Source organism: Bos indicus, chromosome 16, assembly GCF_029378745.1.
Source record: "Bos indicus isolate NIAB-ARS_2022 breed Sahiwal x Tharparkar chromosome 16, NIAB-ARS_B.indTharparkar_mat_pri_1.0, whole genome shotgun sequence".
NCBI classification, from domain to species: domain Eukaryota; kingdom Metazoa; phylum Chordata; class Mammalia; order Artiodactyla; family Bovidae; genus Bos; species Bos indicus.
Genome location: NC_091775.1, coordinates 29,755,767 through 29,774,016, shown reverse-complemented (window position 1 = coordinate 29,774,016; position 18,250 = coordinate 29,755,767). Strand labels below are relative to the sequence as shown.

Genomic DNA, 18,250 nt, shown 5'->3' with positions numbered 1-18,250 from the left:
ACCCACTTTGTGCCACGTGTGCAGAAATGTGGTTAATCTTTTAGGTTAAAACTCAATTAGTGACAGTCTCCTTCATCCTTTGAAACTTACTGAAAACAGAACCGCTTGGGGAGAGGGAACTGCTAGGTCTCAGGGGTGCCAGGGAAGGGAAAGGGAAATAGTGATTAACACTGCAACCAGAATAACTGTCTGGCCCCGGGTTATTTTTGCTATGAGAGTGGAGTTAAATTAATTTCTAAATGTGTGTCCTTGTTAGTATTTTCAGCTTATACCACACCCTTTTAATAACAATACCTGTTATTTAAGAAGATGCTCTGCTAAATGCTTTCTTCTGTTTCTCATCGAATCTTCACAACAAGCTATGAGGCAGAAATGATGACTATTTCCATTTTACGGATGAGGAGACTGAGGCCCAGAGGTGTTGAAGAACTTGCCCAAAGCTACCCAGCCAGTTAAGAGACAGAGCTGGGATACAGCCCAGCCCTCTGGTACTACACTGTAGGTCCTGATGTAGACCCTAAGGTTCAAGATAAACTTTTCTAAGGGAGTGTTCACAGGGAGGCCTGCGCGTGCCTATCTGAAAGGAGAGAGCGAATTTTCTTAAGTTCTCGCTAGGTAACCTGAGGACTTGGGAGCTGGCAGCCACAGACACACTGAACCCAACTAGCTCAGGTCTAGGTTGACAGTGATAGCCAGATGGCCAAATCCATGGTTAGTTCTCAGTCCCTCCTCTGCCCAGCTGCGGGCTCCTCTCCCTCCCTGGGTGCTCAGCTCACATACCCGGCGGCTCCCCAGGTGCGTCTTCCTGCCCGACCAGGGCGCCTTCTTTGTGAACTACGTCATCGCCTCGGCCTTCATCGGCAACGGCATGGAGCTCCTGCGGCTGCCCGGCCTCATTCTCTACACCTTCCGCATGGTCATGGCCAAGACCGCGGCCGACCGCAAGAACGTCAAGCAGGTACAAGGGTGGACGTGGGTGCTGCCTTCGTCCTAAAGCCTCCCCACCAACCACGTTTACCTAGCGGAGTGCCAGGCACCATGCTCAGGGCCTCCTAGTTCGGCCCAGGGCCCCACTGCGGGGAATGGAGGTGTGAGGCACCTGTGTGAAGGTGGCCTGGCTACATCGTCCTCTATCCACTCTGTCTTGGGCAGAGGAGAGAGTGGGGATTTTTGCATTTTAACTGGCCTGATCTCACACACACACACACACACACACACACACACACACACACACACTCACACAACTAAGATCCATACATTCCTTTCCCATAGCCCTCTATTTGCATAAGTTGTTAGATAACCCGAGAGGTCAAAGGCATTTGGGACTGATGGCATTTGTTTCAAGAGTCTAAATTGGGTGTGTGGGGTTCTCTTTTACTCTCCTTTGCTGTTGTGGGAACCATGAGCAGAGAGGCCCTGCATCCTGTCACTGAAATCTTCAGAGCCCCCGTGAGATGGGCCCTACTGGAGCCCGCCTTGCAGACGCACAGACTGAGCCACAGGGAGGTCAAATGCTTGGCTGAGACCCACGGCTCGAAGGGGCGGAGCTGACCTTGGGTCTGACGCCAGAGTCTGCGGAGGATCGTTCTACAGTCAGACGTATCCCCTCTGTCCTTTGGAGGCTCACAGGCCCGTTGGGTAGACACGATTAGAACAAGGAAAACACTATGAAAACATGAGTCATCATGCCTCGAGAGGTCTGGATGTGAGCTAAGTGAAGCTGGAGGAGGCTTGTGGAGGGGCAGAAAGGGCCTTGCTTGAGAGGTGGGGGTCACTGTGAGTCTCCCATTTCCAAAGTCCTCCCCGACGTGTTCTCCCCGACCACCTCAGAGAGCACGGAGGTGGGCTGGAGTGGACCAAAGCCCTAAGTTCCTCACCATCTCACGCTCCCAGAACCAGGCCTTCGAGTACGAGTTTGGAGCCATGTACGCGTGGATGCTGTGCGTCTTCACCGTCATCATGGCCTACAGCATCACCTGCCCCATCATTGTGCCGTTTGGTGAGTGGGCCCCAGGGTAGGTGGGTGGCTGGTTCCGCAGGGTTCCCCAGGACAGCCAGCACCAGGACGTCATGGAGCGCCCCAGACAGAGGGCCTCTTGTAACCCCGAGAACCACAAGCTGTGGCTCATAGCCACAGCCACACCAAATTTAATTTCACTTCTCGTGGATTGCCACCACTGGCCTTCCAAACTGAGACCTCTCTGAGTCCTCCTCCGGTCTGATGGCCTCTGCTGGCTGAGTACTTCGTTCTCAGCTGGTTCTCAGCCAGCAGCACTGGGGGAGGCCTTGAGTTTGTCGCTGTGGCCGCCACTGTCGCCCTCCATGTGGATTACCACACTTCACTCTCTTGCTGCTGCTACTGCTGCTAAGTTGCTTCAGTCGTGTCCGACTCTGTGCGACCCCAGAGACAACAGCCCACCAGGCTCCCCCGTCCCTGGGATTCTCCAGGCAAGAACACTGGAGTGGGTTGCCATTTCCTTCTCCACTTCACTCTCTTACAATCCTTCAAAGCAGGTCTTGTTTCTGTCCCCTTTTCACAGATGAAGCACTTAACGCTGTGTTAGTGAGGAGTGGAGGCAGGATTTGAACTTAGGACTTTGAAGGCCAAGGTCTCCTTGACTTAAAAGGCCAAGGTCTTGCAAATAAAATACATCCTCAGGAGCTGACAACAGATGGAAGACTCTGGAAGGAAAGAGAACATCCGGGAGACTGTTGGCTGAGGTTTAGGAGGAAGTTTTCATTTTCTCTATATGATCTCTTGTACTATTTTAAAGATCTACAGTAGTGTTACTCTTTCAAAGCAACAACAATTTTTTTTTTTTTTTAAGAACCTGACATAATAGAAAAGGCTGCACCTGCGTACCTTCTGTGCCATCCCTGGGTTTAGACCCTTGGGCCTCTGTTGACAGGGACGGTGCAGGGGGTCGGCTTGGGTGGGAAAGGAGAGGAGAGTGGGAGCACTGAGGGGCAAGGGGAGGGGCTCAGCCTGCTGGGGGGTGCTCAGTGTGGGAGGAAGTTGAGGCCAGGCATCTGGGTGTAAAATCTCCTCTTTCCCCAAAATGGTCCTAGAACTGCAGTGATCCAAGAGGATACACAGAAACCTCTACTCCCTGGGGTCAGAAAGAGGCTAGGAAAGGGGAAGAAGAGAGGAGAGAAGGGGAGAGGGGGGTTGGGGAGAGCGAGAGCCAGGAGATGCAGGTACACATGGAGCCCAGCAGCTGCCTTGGCTCCAGCTCTGGCACAAAACGTGCCTCCAGGAGGCAGGGGGCAGCCCCTGGTCCCAGCCGAGATCCAGCTCACAGCCCTGGCTCTGCAGGCCTCATCTACATCCTGCTCAAGCACATGGTGGACCGGCACAACCTCTACTTCGCCTACCTCCCGGCCAAGCTGGAGAAGAGGATCCACTTCGCGGCTGTGAACCAGGCCCTGGCCGCTCCCATCCTGTGCCTCTTCTGGCTCTACTTCTTCTCCTTCCTGCGCCTGGGTAAGCAGCCCTGCCACCTAGGGCAGGGGTGGAGGGCAGGAGGCCACCCCCAACCTCCCATTCCCACATCAACACCAGCCAGTCAAATCTCTCACTGCTTTAAGAGCATCAACTCGGTGTCCAATCAGAAGGTGGTACCCCAGGGTGAGGGCTGATTGGGTGCAGCACTGACAACCTGTTTCCAAGCTCCTGAGGTCAGCTGTAAGCTGGGGAAGGCCAGGTCCATTGCCCCAGATAGCCTTCAGGGAAGATGAAGGGACTGGACCAGAGGAGAGAGGGAAGTTTGTCCGCGTGATTCTTTTAGGGTGTGGATGGGCCCAGGTCCTCACATGGCACAGTGTGGAGGAGGTAGGGGCAGGCAGCAGGGAAAACTGCTACTCTTGGGAAAAAGGAAAATGCAGAAGAGATGCCTGACTCTGCCCAGGGCACTGGAGACTGGAGGGAACCAACCCAGCAAGGAGGTTGGCCTCTTGCCATTGACTCAGTGCCCCAGTGTCCAAAATTGACCCGGGATAACGACAGCTATTCAGTGCGTCACTCTGTGTGCCCCTGGGGGTGAAGACAGCGTCCCAGCTGCTGGAGATGGTGGGAAGGGGGAGGGAATGATGTCTTCTCTTTTATTTGTGGCCTGAGGGAGAAGCCACACAACAGTTCGTGCAGCAGGTGTGACCTCCCTCCATCAAGGCTGGCATCCCTCTGTCCCCAGGTCTGAAGGCTCCCCTCACCCTGTTCACCTTCCTGGTGCTGCTGCTCACCATCCTGGTCTGCTTGGCATATACCTGCTTTGGATGCTTCAAGCACCTCAGCCCTCTCAACTACAAGGTAAAGGGCCCCTGCCCCGCCAGAGTCTGGCAGAAGATGGTTGGGTTCATCCTCCAGCCCTCCTATGGGAAGGATACGCCTTCCCATATCAACAGATCAGCAGCCCTCTCCAGATTTTATTTATCCACAGGGAAGGCGTGGGTAGTTGGCTGTGATGTGTAGCTTCCCCGCCCTCCCCTTCCCTGCTCCGTACGCTGCCTTCCCCCCACCACCCCATCCTCTCTTGGGCTGCTGCTGGTAGCTTTGTGCCAGCTGGTACTATTATTCTGGGTGTTAATAGTCTGTTTGTTTAGAGGGTGTTAGTTCAGAAAGATCAGTTATGTTTATCATTGCAAGTTTTTGCTGTTATCTGCAGACAGAAGAATCGGCGAGTGACAAAGGCAATGAGGCGGGGGCCCACGTACCTCCACCGTTCACAGTAAGTGTGTTTCTTACCTGAGCGCGGAGCACCTGCACAGGCACAGCCAGATGGGCCTTTCAAACACGCTTTGATCTTCTCTCTTAAGACAGAAGTCCCCTGATCATGTGGCAGGAGGGTTTCTGAATTAATGTCATTTGAGAAGGAATCCCTGGTCCCTCCGGATGTTTTCTCTTGCATGTGTGAAGCTACATCCATCACCCAGAAGATAATTAGTTTTACCACGATACGTACCGATCCCCCTTGGTTTCAGTTCCCTGCTCACTTTCCTTCTCTGCATATTTCATGCTTGGTGAGTTTTTGTTGTTGCTGCTGCTGCTGTTGTTTTTTCAGTTGGAGGATCATTACTTTACAATGTTGGGTTAGTTTCTGCTGGACAACAGTGTGCATCAGCTATAAGTATACTTATACCCCCTCCCTCTTGAGCCTCCCTCCCACCCCTCATCTCTTTCCTTCTCTGCATGTTTAATGCTTGATGAGTTTCGATCTTTACTGAAGCCATTTCTCAAGGCCCTGTGGTTTGATGAAGGTTTATCAGAGCATTTCATCAGCACCTGCCTGTGTGAGGTGCTTCACGAGGCGTTAAGAGGGTGTCACACTAACTCCTCTCTGAATTCAGTAGATGAGCATGGCACCTGCTTTGGAGGAGGACACCGAGTTAGAAAGATACCAGGACTCCTTTCCTTCCTGGTTCTCCCTGCTTCTGGCTTCCAGGGTCCTCCTCCTGTGGTGGGCTTGGGAAAGGAGAATGGAGCCCCAGGCTCCCAGAGCTGTGACCACCGGCCTGGCAGATCGGGCTGGGACTGACCGACAGGGCTGGGACAGTGCCGATCTGGGTCAGTAGCAGTGTGCTTTCCGCTGGCTCCCTCCCACGTGTCAGGCACTCTTATCAGTGTCTGTCCTTGGACCAGCCCTGGAGGTTTCAGGAAGATTCATCGCCCAGAGGCACAACTCTGAGTGTGCCTGCCAGAGACGGCAGGTGGCGGATATAAACGCCTCATTCTCAGCCTGGTTTGGGGTTGGCAGCCGGAGTCTGGGATTGAGAGGAAGCACAGCCTGCACAGATTCGCTCAGCTCCTCAGAAGTCCCACTGACAGCATTCTAAACCTGTCCTGTGTTGATAGACCTGATTCCTATAAAAAGTTCCTCTAGAGTTGAGGATGTTTTGTCTCCTCTGAAAAAGAGGTGTGCTTTCTTCTCTAGCACCATGAGAACTACGTGGCTGTGCTTTCTGATCTGCTCTGGCTACTGGGAGAATGTGCCAGTTGCTATCTTTTAGGTCCTCATGTCCTAAGCTGATGTTGTTTCTTTATGTGTCCTTTATGAGAATTCTGTTGTGTCTTCCTGCTGGAGGGAGTTGGGACAGTAGGGGGAGAATGGGGTCTGGAATCTCGTGCCCAGCCCTCCCAAGCACTAACACCCCCATTTGCTGGCAGCCCTACGTGCCCCGGATTCTGAACAGCTCGTCCTCAGAGAAAACAGCCCTGTCTCCGCAGCAGCAGACCTACGGCGCCATCAACATCAGCGGGACTGTTGCGGGGCAGTGTCTGGCACAGAGCCCGGAGGACCGTGTGGCAGCCGCTGACCAGGGGGACTGAGGGCTGGGGAACTGCAGGGCTCGTCCAGGCTCGGGGCCCTGGGGAGTCAGGAGGTGAAGAGACAGGTGGAGAGGCGGCTGGTCCTCGAGCTCAACCAAGTTCAGGACTTCTTTCCACCTGTTTTAAGCACAGCCACTCTAAAGAGAAGAAAGCAGAAAGGGGCTCTGGCCCTTGGCTGAGCAGGGAGGGCGGGACCGCCATCAGGTGGGGTTCTTTTGTGCACAGGTGCAGCCCTGGGCTCTCACTTGCTCGCCTGAGGCTCTATTTCTTTCCAGGTCCCCCTCCTCCTGCACAAGTGCCCAGCTCTGTGGCTGGGATGATGGCCCTGGTGATTTTTAGCAGGATCATGTGTTGAAACTGTGTCCCTCCAACCCATGAGCATGGTGACAGAATCAAGGAAGAGGGGGCTGCACCGTGTGGAAGACCTTCTCGCTCTGAGCATCCAGACACTGCCCACCCCTCTCCAGGCACACACACATACCACCGATAACCAAAGAGGCTGCAGCAGCCACAGGCCTGAGATGGGTTCCTGATGGTGGTCCAGGTCCATCCCACCTTCCCCTCACGGGTACCGGACCCTTCCCACCCCTGCCCCACCCTGGGAGTCAGTTGCAGGAAGCAGGAGGGGTTGTGGGCCAGCGCCAGGCTGCAGCAGGCTTCTCCATATCCCCACCAGGGTTTTTTTTTTTTCTTTCATGTTGCCAGTGACATGGTGGCTGGGTCGGGGTCACCTGCACGGCAGGGACCATGAGGACCACTAATAAAGTGCCCACTCAGCCAGACTGCAGAGATCCAGCCTTCCCTGCCTCTTCCCATCCAGTGCATGGGGCTCCATCTGAAGCCCTCGATTCCATCTGTCTGTTCCCTCCAGAAGGAAGAGTGCTCAGGGCCTCCTTGAAGCCAAGCGAGAACTATAGCCACAGAAGGAGGGGCTCAGCCTCTTGCCTTTTCTCTCCCAACCAGACCCCATGGCTGCAATGCTTCTTTGGGCACTTGCTGGAGAAGCCGCCTCCCAACTGCCTCCAGGGGGCGCCCGAGGCACAAGCCTGCATGATGGGTGTGGGTGGGCAGAGCTGGGAGGCTGCCTCCAATCGCTGAAGCAGGCAGTGAGGGTCCCCAGTAGTCACTTGGCCTCGCTGCCTCTGCTCCGAGCTGCCCCTGGCGGGGACCCAGATGGGCAGAGTGGCCTCTTGGTGCCCCCAAGAATGGAATGGGACACCGTCCCAACACAGCCCGCAGGCTTGCCAGCTCAGCAGGAAGGGGCACCCTACGTGGGATCGGGGCTCAGCAAGTCACTTGTTCCAGCCACTCTTAGAAGAAAAATCATTTATCATCAAAGCCATGTTGCTTAGCAAGTGCGTGGGGCGTTCGCGTGGAAGGGTGAGCCTGGGGTCCCAGCACGGGCAGGGGACGGCAGCAAACACATTCCTGGGGAAAGGGGCATCTCTCCCCATAGAGGACCAGAGATGGGGAGTGGGCTCCCCGCCAGCCCCACTGCTACTGGGAGCTGGGCTGCGAGACCAGGGACTTCTCTGTGAAAGGGCGGGTGTCAGGAGGGAGCCTGCTGTGCTAGGGCAGGGGCTGCTGGGGAGGTGACAGGCCCTGCCGGGGTCACTGCCGCTCCTGCAGCCCCACGAACTTGCGGATGTCCTGGGCAAGCAGCTCTGGCTCCTCAAAGGCAGCAAAGTGGCCCCCACGGGGCATGTAGGAATAAGAGATGAGATTCGGGTACTTGGTCTTCACCCACTTTTCTGGCAAGTGCATCAGCTCACAGGGGAAGGCAGCAAAGCCCGTGGGCACATACACCTTCAACCTGGAAGAGACGGATATTTCATTGAGGGGCAGGCCGGGCTGGCTCTCCCGCACAACTGGGGTTCAGGGAGCTGGGGGGGGAGGTCAAATTCGCTCAGCCACATGGATCCATAAAAGGACAGACCTAGGTTTTAAGCACCCACCTCAGCTCCAACCCCATAAGGGCCCTCTTTTCTGGAAGGGCTGCCCCAGCTGGAAAGTGTGGCCGAGGTGGGAACAGTCTCCAACTCCCACCTTTGCTCCCTTTTCCCTTTGCTGCTGCCTGAGGGTCTCCCTATGAGATCTGGCAAGGGGTCCAGGGAAGTTCCAGAACCATTGTGCCACCTAAGGCTAGCCTTGGCCCTGGGGGAGCCCGTGGGGATGTTTGGGGACCAGGCCTGGCAGCAAAGGGAGCTGCTGTCTCTCTTCATTAGCTTCTGTGAGCTAATTCTAAAGAGAGGCCCAGCACCCCTGACCTCCTTTAAATTGTGTCCTATTCTACACACCTGGTGTGCACCCAAGGCTTGGCTGCACTTTTCCATATCAAATGTCCTTTGAGTCCAAGCGGGCCACCTCCCTCTCTCTGTCTCACAGGCATCCTCCCCAGAAGCCCTTTTCTGGGCTCAGCTGGACTTACATCTCATGCTTATTGACTTGCCCCAGGTTCTCCTTGTAGAAGCGCTGGGAGGAGGTGATGGTGCCTGTTGTCCAGTAGAGCATGATGCCCGTCAGCAGGTCGTCCAGGGAGAACTTCCTGGGAAAGCAGACCGGAAGGCCATGCTCAGGGCCAGATGTGCCTGAGAGGTGCCACTTTCAAGCTATGTGTCAGGTGCTGTGCCCACCTGGCAACCCTCCTTGGGCCTCACTGCCCGCTCAGTGATCTTATTTCTCCCTGTGCTACAGGCAGGCCTGGTCCAAGGTCACCAGTTACCATGAAGACAGGTAATGTAGAATGATGAGCACGTACAAGGCAGGCTGTCATCCTGGGTGGTGTCAGCCAACCCCCTCCCTGACCTGCCTGCAAAGGTTCAGGCCGGATGGGAAGAAGCAGGTGTGGTCAACTGAACCAGGAGCTTGGCTGGTCACCGCTGGGTGGTCTGTGGGGAGGGTGCTGCAGCCTCTGCTCAGCCTACCCCTCGGTGCAGGCCCACCCCTGACCGGTCCTGAGCAGAACCTGGTCTCCAGGCAGCCTTTGGGACCCTGGCACCAGGAGAAGCAGGCAGGGTCAGCAGCTGCTGGGGCATTTGTATTCACCTGACCCCAGCTTACCTCCTGCCAAACCTGTGTCACCCCAGGAAGGAGCCGTGGGCCCTGCAGAGACCCTCCTCCACATGCTCAGCACAGGATACCCCTTTGCTTCTCCAGCCCAGGAACTGCTGAGCAGGTGAAGCCCACCCAGACTGCAGGGCCCCACACTCCAGGAGGAAATAATCATTCGGTACCTGTTGTTGGAGCATGTGGCCTGTGGACTCTGGAAAGCTCCACACCCTCTCCAGCCCACCCGCTCCTTGGGCCCTTGCCCTGTCCAGTCGGTGCAGGGCACTCTCAGCCCAGCCTGAGTCCAGAGCCCAGAACTCTCCGTGACCTCCCCCTCTGCCCACGTCAGCGGCTGCCACCCATGGGCGGTGCCTCCTGGGCCTCCATTTCCTCACTGCTCTCCCCAACTCAGCTTCCACTCGCCAGCCTCCGTCCTTGTCTCCTGGAATAACCGCCCACCACCCCGCAGCCCCTCTAGCTTCCCTGACACGCACTCACCCCTTCAGGGCCTTCATCCTGGGGACCTTCTGCCACCTTGAGCCCCCCTACAGCCCACAGACCCAAGGGGACTCCAGCACTCCTGACAGCCGTGCTCACCAACCTCAGTTGCCACGTCCTCAGAGGGTCCCGACAGCCGTGTGCCCACCCACAGCCTCCCGCCCACCCACCTTCCTCTGTGAGGAAGTCTAAGTTCATGGAGCAGCCGTCCCTCCCCTCCCCACCCCCCGCCCCAGGCCGTTCCCTGGTTGATTCCTGATTCGGGGCTCAGGGGGAGCTCTTGCTCCCTTGTCCTGAGTCCTAAATCCCTCCATCTGCCTCTTCAGTCACCTCCCATATTGTCCCCAGGCCTTTCCTCCCTCCCTGCCCTGCTCTGCTCTCTCTCCCACGCCTCCTCACTCTGCACACCGAATTATCCTTGCTGCCCAGGCCTCGTGGGGAGGGTCTTCTCCCTAGGTCTGTCCTCCCAGACTCTCTCTTCCGGAGCCACTAAGGCTCCCCTCAGCACCCCTGGACGCTGCTCTGCTGTGCTGTGTCTTGAGATCCGCCCCGTGACTCCAACTACTAACTCACTGAGAACACAGTGGGAAGAACTGCTCCAATTTGACCCCTCACCTAAAGCTTCAGAACTGTGAGCCCAGCTACCAAGTGGACACCCCTGCCCGGGCATCCTGCCAGCATCTCCCACTCAGCCTGTCCGTGACAGAAACCAGCTCAGCCTCTTGGCATCCCTTCCAAGCCCACTGCCTTTGCTCCTGCATATCCACCCCATCCTCAATGTCTGGACTAAAGAACATTTGCTGCTCCGCCTGCAAGGATCCTCAGCTCCAGGCAATGAGCTGAGTTGATTCGGCAGAAGCCAATTTGCCAAAAATGGTCAAAGGTCAGTTGGCTAAATGTACTTGTTTGCTTCAGCCATTTAGATACAGTTGGTCAGTCATATTTTTATTCTCAGAACTGCACTCTAAGGAATGTTAATTCACCTCTGCCCTGCTCCCAACTACTACAGCCTGAGACAGGAGCAGAGAAAGGAGAATCTGAGGGGCACAGGAGGGGGACAGAAGAAGGTATTAATGTTAAATATGAAAATACTGTAAGAAAAGAGGCTTCTCAGAGATAAAGAACATCTTCATAAGACACCTTCGTATTCAGGGGTCATATTTCCCTTAGCCCTCAGTCCCTCATCTCTGAAATGCTAGATCTCTAGCCACGGCAGCATGGAGCAGGGATAGAGATAAAATGAACATTTTCAAAACGCAGTTTTGATAACAAAATTAAAACCAGTCAGTGAAAGCTGAACAGTTACAACAGGCACTTACATTTGGGAACTGTCTTTTAGCGAGTTGGCCAAGCGCTTTCACCTCCCCTGCAGCTCCAAGCACAGCTTGAAAACTACCACAGCAACCATTTCTACCCTCCTGCAGCTAGCGATCTTTCTAGAACACAGATCTGATTACGTCTGTCTGCTACTCAAAGCTTTGGTTCTCCAGGCATGCAGGTGGGCAGAAGCTACAGGGGGCAGCCTCCGGGTGGTCTGGTTGGCCTCATACCTGGTTCCAGGTATTCGTGCGCTAGCAGCAGGGCCAGACCCCTTGCCAAGGTGCTCTTAGTGGCATCCAATAAACCCTTGGGTGCTGCCCAGTGTGGGACTGGGGAAACAGATCCCAAGAGAGGCTCTTCGAGGACCCATCTGTAGGTCTGGCCCCATTGTATTTGCTCCAGCCAGGGGACAAATTACCCCTTCCAAAGTACACCATGCATTTTAATCAATCCAACCTCTGCTTCTGCTTTTCTCTTTGCTTATATTCCCTTCTTCCACCCTTTCCACCTGGCAAACTCCTATTCATCCTTTAAGGCCCAGGTCAAACAGATTCTCCCAGTCATTTCCCCTTCCTGTCTCTTAAACAAAGCGAATCCCCCTTTCTCTGCACCCCAACAGTCCTTTGCATGTATCTTCAGAGTTCATCAGACAACTATTTGTGGAGCATCTACTATATGCCCACCTTTACCAGCTGGTGGCTGAAATGGTAAAGAACCTGCCTGCAATGCAGGAGACCCGGGTTCGATCCCTGGGTCGGCAAGAGCCCCTGGAGAAAGAAATGGCAACCCACTCCAGTATTCTTGCCTGGAAAATTCCATGGACAGAGGAGCCTGGGAGGCTACAGCCCATGGGGTCTCAAAGAGTTGGACACGACTGGGTGACTTTCACTTCACTTCACTTGGTACGTGCTCAGTGCTGTTTTAGGTGCTGGGCATGGCTTAGACCAAGTCCCTACTTCTGGGCCAGATCCATACACTCCTTCTCACATATTAGACACTGGTGCTCTGAGTGTCTCTGAAGGAGTGAAAAAATGGCTGGGCCCTGGAGCAGGTGGGTCAGGGCCAACCTTGAGGAAGCTCGAATCAGGCCAGGGACCTGGGAATCATGCGCCGTACAGGCTGCAGCCTTTAAGGTTCCAGGAGACAGGACGGCCTCCCCACACTTTCTGTAGCCACCCTGTAGGACCAGCTTCCAAAAATGAGGCAGGCATACAGCCATGATGTCAGGCGCTTCCAGGATTCAGGAGGGACAGTCCGTGGGCTGCTCTCACGTCTTAGTGACAAAGAGGCTCTTGCTGCCCCTCTGGACTCCTTGATCCCAGAAGGAGGCTGTTTAGCAAACGGAACCGTCTTGAGCCCTGCATCCTATTTTTTATATCTCCACTGCGTGGCTAGACCTATCTGGGCCTCAGCTTCCTCATCCAAATATTGGGGCTGGGTTGGTCACAGGCTGAGGATCTGTGGGACATCCGACAACAGATGGAACTTGCTGACCATCCCACTCAGAGCAACCAGAGATGAAATCGGTGAGAAGGGAGGTGGGTGAGGAAGGTGAGCCAACAGCAGGCAGGGGTGGATGGGGTCTTACCTCTCTAGGCCTCCATCCTCCAAGTCTCGGAATTCCGAATTGGTCCAGGTAGAAAACTTCTCTAGAATATAGGCAGCCAGGCCCACAGGAGAGTCATTCAGAGCACAGCCTGGTGTGGGAAGAAGCAAGGGAGCAACTCAGGCCTGAGACCAGGGAGCTGGCCCCACAGAACAGCAGTGTGAACAGGAAGCCTGTGTCAGAGCACAGCTCTGCCCTGACTCTGGGGTGCTCCTGCACCTCACTTCCTTAACACTGGGCCTTGGAATCCTTATCTGACAAAAAGGGATAACACCTCGCCCACTACTTCATTGACATCCATATGCTATATGGGCAGCTTCCTTCAAACCAAAGAGGCTACAACTCCAGGTTTTGTAGGATCCAAATAAGAAATATATATAAATGCTGTTTTTAAAAAGTGTTTTTTTCTTTTTGTTTCTGTTCTGTGATTAGAGAAAAATTAGAAACCACCTAAAAGCCCAAAATAGGGAATCAGTTTTAAATAAATATCGATCCACTCATAGGCCCAACGATAAAGCAAGCATTAAAAATGGGATGGATGGGGGCTTCCCTGAATGGTGAAGAATCCGCCTGCCGATGCAGGAGACACGGGTTCCATCCTTGGTCCAGGAAAATCCCAGATGCCAAGGAGCAGCTAGGCCTGCGCGCCACAACTACTGAGCCTGTGCTCTAGAGCCTGGAAGCTGCAACTCTGGAGCCCACGGGCCACAGCTCCTGAAGCCCGCAGGTCCTAGAGCCGGTGCGCTGTAATAAGAGAAGCCACCGGCACGAGCCTGCACGCCGCAACTAGAGAGTAGCCCCCGCTGGCCACAACTAGAGACAAGTCCGCAGAGCAACGAGGACCCAGCACAGCCAAAAATAAATAAAACTGTTTTTTAAAAAAGAAATCCTTTTTTAAAAAGGCATGGATGGATCTCACAAGCAAAATATTCAGCTAAAGAAGCCAGACTCAAAAGAGCACCTATTGGAGGATTCCAATGCATATAAAGTATAAAAACCAGCAAAAGCAATCTATCTGTCAGGTCAGGAGGGTGGCTGCCCTGGGCGTGGGGGGAAGTACCCAGAAGAGGGTGCAGGGAGCTTTTGGGCTGGTGGGTCACGCTCTGTTACTTAAATGAATGCTGGTTGTATGGACAGATTCCATTTGTGAAAATTCATCAATCAAAATGTTAGCCAGTTCTTCTGAAGGCCTGGGAGAGGAGAGGTAGGGAACAAGAGGTTATAGGTGATTGTCTTTTCTGTTTTGTGCTTTTTTGCATCTTTTGATTTTTTGACATTGAACATGGGTTACTTTTATAATAAGAGGGAGAAAACTGGTTCTATAAAACACTGTTCTTATTACCGTGAGCTGCCCAAGGTGTGAGTGTGGACTGTCATGGAAACTCTAAAAGACCACGGGCAAAACTCCTGGGTGTCCTCTGAGTGGGGTTCAAGGAGGTTCCAGTGGACCCTTCTGATATCATATGATTGTAAAGGGGGCCTTTCTTCCCTTGTCTTACAGATATTTTACAGGTCTGCAAATTGTTGAAAACTAATAGTAATGCAAGTGAGTCTAGTTCATAGAGAAGCAAATGAATTTTGTCCAGAGAGTAGATCCTACAGATTCTCTTCACAAGGTTAAAAAAATTTTTGTTTTTTAATCTATATGAGATGTTGGATATTAACTTATTGTGGCAATCATTTTACAGAAGATGTAAGTCAAATCATTATGCTGTACACCCTAAATGTATACAGTGCTGTATGTCAATTATATCTCAATAAACCTGAATAATTAAAAAAAAAAGTCCAGTGGAGATTTACTTGATTATTACCCTGTAGATTTTGACAAGTTTTGTATTTATTAACAAATTTAGTGTTCCTAAATGCCTTTGAACTGTTTTATTTTACATTTTACTAGTTGCTTTTAGTTAATGAGTTAAATAAAATTTTGACATGTGTTCATTTTTTATTTTTATGATTTTATCTTTAAAAATGTTTTTTTTTTTCAGAATTTGAAAATTACTTTATTGACAAAGATACATAGTATGCCCCTCAAAATTAGTATAGCTATATGATTGATATCTTAAAAAAAATATTATCCCTTAACAGGGCCCTGATGGCAGTAGCTCCATCCATGCTATCTTCCCTCACTGAACTGGGGAGCTCCTCCAGCCCTGGGGAACCCCCTTCTTTCCACAGTCCCAGAACTGATAAACACTAGGCTTTGTCTTACCCGCTCCTCGGTCCATCTCTATGCTTCTCCCTGTAGGACTCATGGGTGGAGGGACTGGAGGTCAAAGTCACTAGGAACACTGATTCTGCTCAGTGGAGCTGTTTGGGAATTTGGCCAGGCAGCGTAAGAGTGGACAGAGCTGAGTCCCTCACAAGAGGTTTTCACCCCATGAGCAGTGTTCCCAGCATAGGTGAGGCTTCCCCCGCTGGTTGGGAGCCTTGCTGAATGGATTGGCTGTAACCTCACCCCCACCCGCCACCGCTGAGCCAGGTGCCTTGCGCCTGCGCACTCACCCACGGTGTCCGGCTTGGTGCTCTGGATGTGCAAGTAGCCGCTCTCCCTCAGTAAGCTGAAGAAGATCTTCTTAAAGGGGTATATCAGCTCCATGTCTCTCTCGGTATAACCGAAAAGCCCCCCGAAACACCGTCCCAGAGGAAGGGTCAGGGTGTAGAAATTTCTTAAAATCAAAGCCATGTTCAAGTGCAGGCCCTTGATGTGGCTGGGGGCAGAGAAGGGTCAGGTGAGCCTGGGTGCCATCCAGGATGGGGAAGTGGGGAGGGAGATGGAGGAGGAAGAGACCACAGAGCTGGGGAGCACAGGGCCAGCCCCCATCAGCATCTGCCCCCTTGGGTGACCACACAAGGTGAGGGAGCAGGCTGGGGAGAAAATACAGGTTCTACAAAGTTCTGGTCAGCTCTCTCCCAGGACTTGGTCCATCAGAAAGGTCTACTCCCTGACCGTCCCCCTCCTCTAGCTGGCTCTCCAGGCCTGGGCAACTGGCCCAGAGTCACCAGTCCTGTGTGACACCAAAGGGAGGGAAGATTCGTGTCGAACACCCTCAGGCAAAGCTGAGTGATGGGGACCCTCCCTTATCTCCCCTGGGCCCACAAACATCCTGCGCGCGTGGCCGCTGTGCCAAGCCTCAGACGCTATGCCCAACCTTCCTCCCTATGCATTCACCTCGCATGGGCTGTGCACACACACCTGCACACATACACACAACGCCTGACAGCCACCCTCACCTGGGCACCAGCTGGGCCATGTTGGTGCAGATCAGGGCCCCCCAGTCCCCGCCTTGAATATAGAATTTCTGGAAGCCCAGCCGCAGCATCAGCTTATAAAAGATCCTGGCAGTGGCCACTGAGTTGAAGCCTGGTTGTTAAGGGGAGAGAAGAATCATGGGAGGTCACGCCTTTGGTTCCGCAGCTCAGAGTGGGTGAGAAGGAATCCTGGGGCCCAAGGGTGGGGTGCCCAGTGCCCAGTGCCCAGAGGAAGTGCTCCTGGTGCTAGCCTTGGTGCAGGAGATGGTGAAGCCAGCCCTGCTGAGGGTCCGTGGGTCCACACTGTGTGCAGCGCTTAGTCAGCCTTGCTGGCCCGGAATAACACGGAGTCCAGACATGGACCCGCCCAGAGGGGGCAGCTCCCAAGGACACGAGAATCTAGGCCCTGAGCCCACTCTGGACAATCATGACTCTGCCTGGTCCCTGGCCCACCATGCCCCTCAAATCCTGAGAAGACACACTGGCCCTTTGGCAATCAAATCATCCCCATTGCTTCTCTTTCCTCAGGTCTCAGACGCTCCCCTCCCCCAGCTCCCTCAGGCTCTGAAGGAAGCCGGCTCCCCACCCTGGGGCAGATGCCTGGCCCGCAGCAGCCCCATACCCTTCTTGGAGGATGCCTCCGAGAAGCTGTAGCCAGGAATGGATGGACAGATGACTTCAAAAACATGCTCATCACTCAGGCCGTGGTTCTTGGGGTCAGTCAGGAACGGGATGATCTTATAAAACTCGTAGAAGGAGCCAGGCCAGCCGTGCACCATCAGCAAGGGCTTTGGGGTTTGGCCGGAGGGGAGGTTGGGGGGCTTCACGTGGATGAAGTGGATGTCCAGCCCTGGGGGGACAGAACACAGTCAGGGCTAGGGGAGAGGGCCCTGTGGTGGGGGAGGCTGCCATCACCGCTCTCGGGGTAGCCAGTCAGGCTTTGCGCCCGCCTGAGCAGGACCATGGTGCTGCCACTCTGGGTGCCCCATGGTACTGGCCACAGTCACCACCAGCGGCGCTGGTTGAGCGCTTACACTGAGCTCCAGACCCCCCTGGCGACTTACTCGGCCTTCATAGCCACCTGCAAGCAGCAGACTGCTGCGTCCCTGCAGGTGAGAACGTGAGCTGTCTGTGAGGCCGGGCCAGGCTGCTCTCAAACTGCTGTATTCCCAGAGCCCAAAACCGGCCCTGGCTCGTGCCAATGCTCAACGTATTCATTGTTTAATAATTTACAAATTGTGTGTGGGGTGCAGGTAGCCTTATATATCCAGCAGTAGAGAATGAAACAAATTATAGTTTAACAGTACACAGTAAGGGACTTCCCAGGTTACGCTAGTGGTAAAGAATCTGCCTGCCAACACAGAAGATGCAAGAGACACAGGTTGGGAAGATCCCCTGGAGGAGGAAAGGGCACCCTACTCCAGTACTCTTGCCTGGAAAAATCCCATGGACAGAGGAGCCTGGTGGGTTGCAGAGAGTCAGACATGACTGAGCTATGATCACACAGTACACTGTAATACAGCAGAGTCACTGTAATACAATGACATTATGATGTGAATTCGCTCAGTCATGTCCGACTCTTTGTGACCCCATGGACTGTAGCCTCCCAGGCTTCTCAGACCATGGGATTTTCCAGGCAAGAGTACTGGAGTGGGTTGCCATTTCCTTCTCCAGGGGATCTTCCCGACCCAGGAATCGAACCCAGGTCTCCCACATTGTAGGCAGAAGCTTTACCCTCTGAGCCACCAGGGAAGCCCGACAGTCATCTAAAATGACAGCGTCCATGTGCACTGAATATGGAAATCAGTCCTGTATATGTTGCTAAGTGGTAAAAGCAAACTATGAAGCCAGATCCATTGTATGACCCCATTTCTGTAAATAGTTACATGTATGCATATATCTATATGGTGTGTATAGGAATTTTAAAGTCTGAAAAGATAAACTACAAAAATGTAAAAAGTAGTCCTTTCTGAGCAATAGAATTTCAAGCAAATTATAGTCTTTTTTGTGGTTGTATGAACTTTAAAATTTTTCTACGATGGACATATGCATAACTTTTTTTTAAAGTGGAGAAAATTATTTTAAGGTAGAGTGCTGGGCATTGAAACAGCACCCTAGCCAAAGATGGATGAATGGATTCCAGGCCCCCCTCCCTGCTGGAGTCACTTTGAGAACAGTCTCTCTTCCCAAGCAAGTGGGCGTTC

General features: G+C 53.4%; 2 protein-coding genes across 7 annotated transcripts in view; one reads left to right on the top strand and one right to left on the bottom strand.

The window, feature by feature from the left end:
* TMEM63A (transmembrane protein 63A) overlaps positions 1-7,104 on the top strand; it is a 36,079-nt gene extending 28,975 nt beyond the window's left edge. For both annotated transcript variants that reach the window (XM_019976397.2, XM_070768054.1), the window contains exons 19-24: positions 796-958; positions 1,894-1,999; positions 3,317-3,484; positions 4,191-4,306; positions 4,662-4,724; positions 6,161-7,104. In XM_019976397.2, the coding sequence (XP_019831956.2) occupies positions 796-958; positions 1,894-1,999; positions 3,317-3,484; positions 4,191-4,306; positions 4,662-4,724; positions 6,161-6,322 (778 nt within the window). In that variant the 3' untranslated portion in view covers positions 6,323-7,104. The remainder of the gene's footprint in view (positions 1-795; positions 959-1,893; positions 2,000-3,316; positions 3,485-4,190; positions 4,307-4,661; positions 4,725-6,160) is intronic.
* Positions 7,105-7,633: 529 nt separating this feature from the next.
* Positions 7,634-18,250, bottom strand: part of EPHX1 (epoxide hydrolase 1) — a 37,556-nt gene continuing 26,939 nt past the window's right edge. For all 5 annotated transcript variants that reach the window (XM_019976395.2, XM_019976392.2, XM_019976393.2 and 2 more), the window contains 6 exons: positions 16,669-16,896; positions 16,029-16,158; positions 15,300-15,505; positions 12,777-12,885; positions 8,751-8,867; positions 7,634-8,135 (listed from right to left, as the gene is read on the bottom strand). In XM_019976395.2, coding sequence (XP_019831954.1) covers positions 7,934-8,135; positions 8,751-8,867; positions 12,777-12,885; positions 15,300-15,505; positions 16,029-16,158; positions 16,669-16,896 — 992 coding nt within the window. In that variant the 3' untranslated portion in view covers positions 7,634-7,933. The remainder of the gene's footprint in view (positions 8,136-8,750; positions 8,868-12,776; positions 12,886-15,299; positions 15,506-16,028; positions 16,159-16,668; positions 16,897-18,250) is intronic.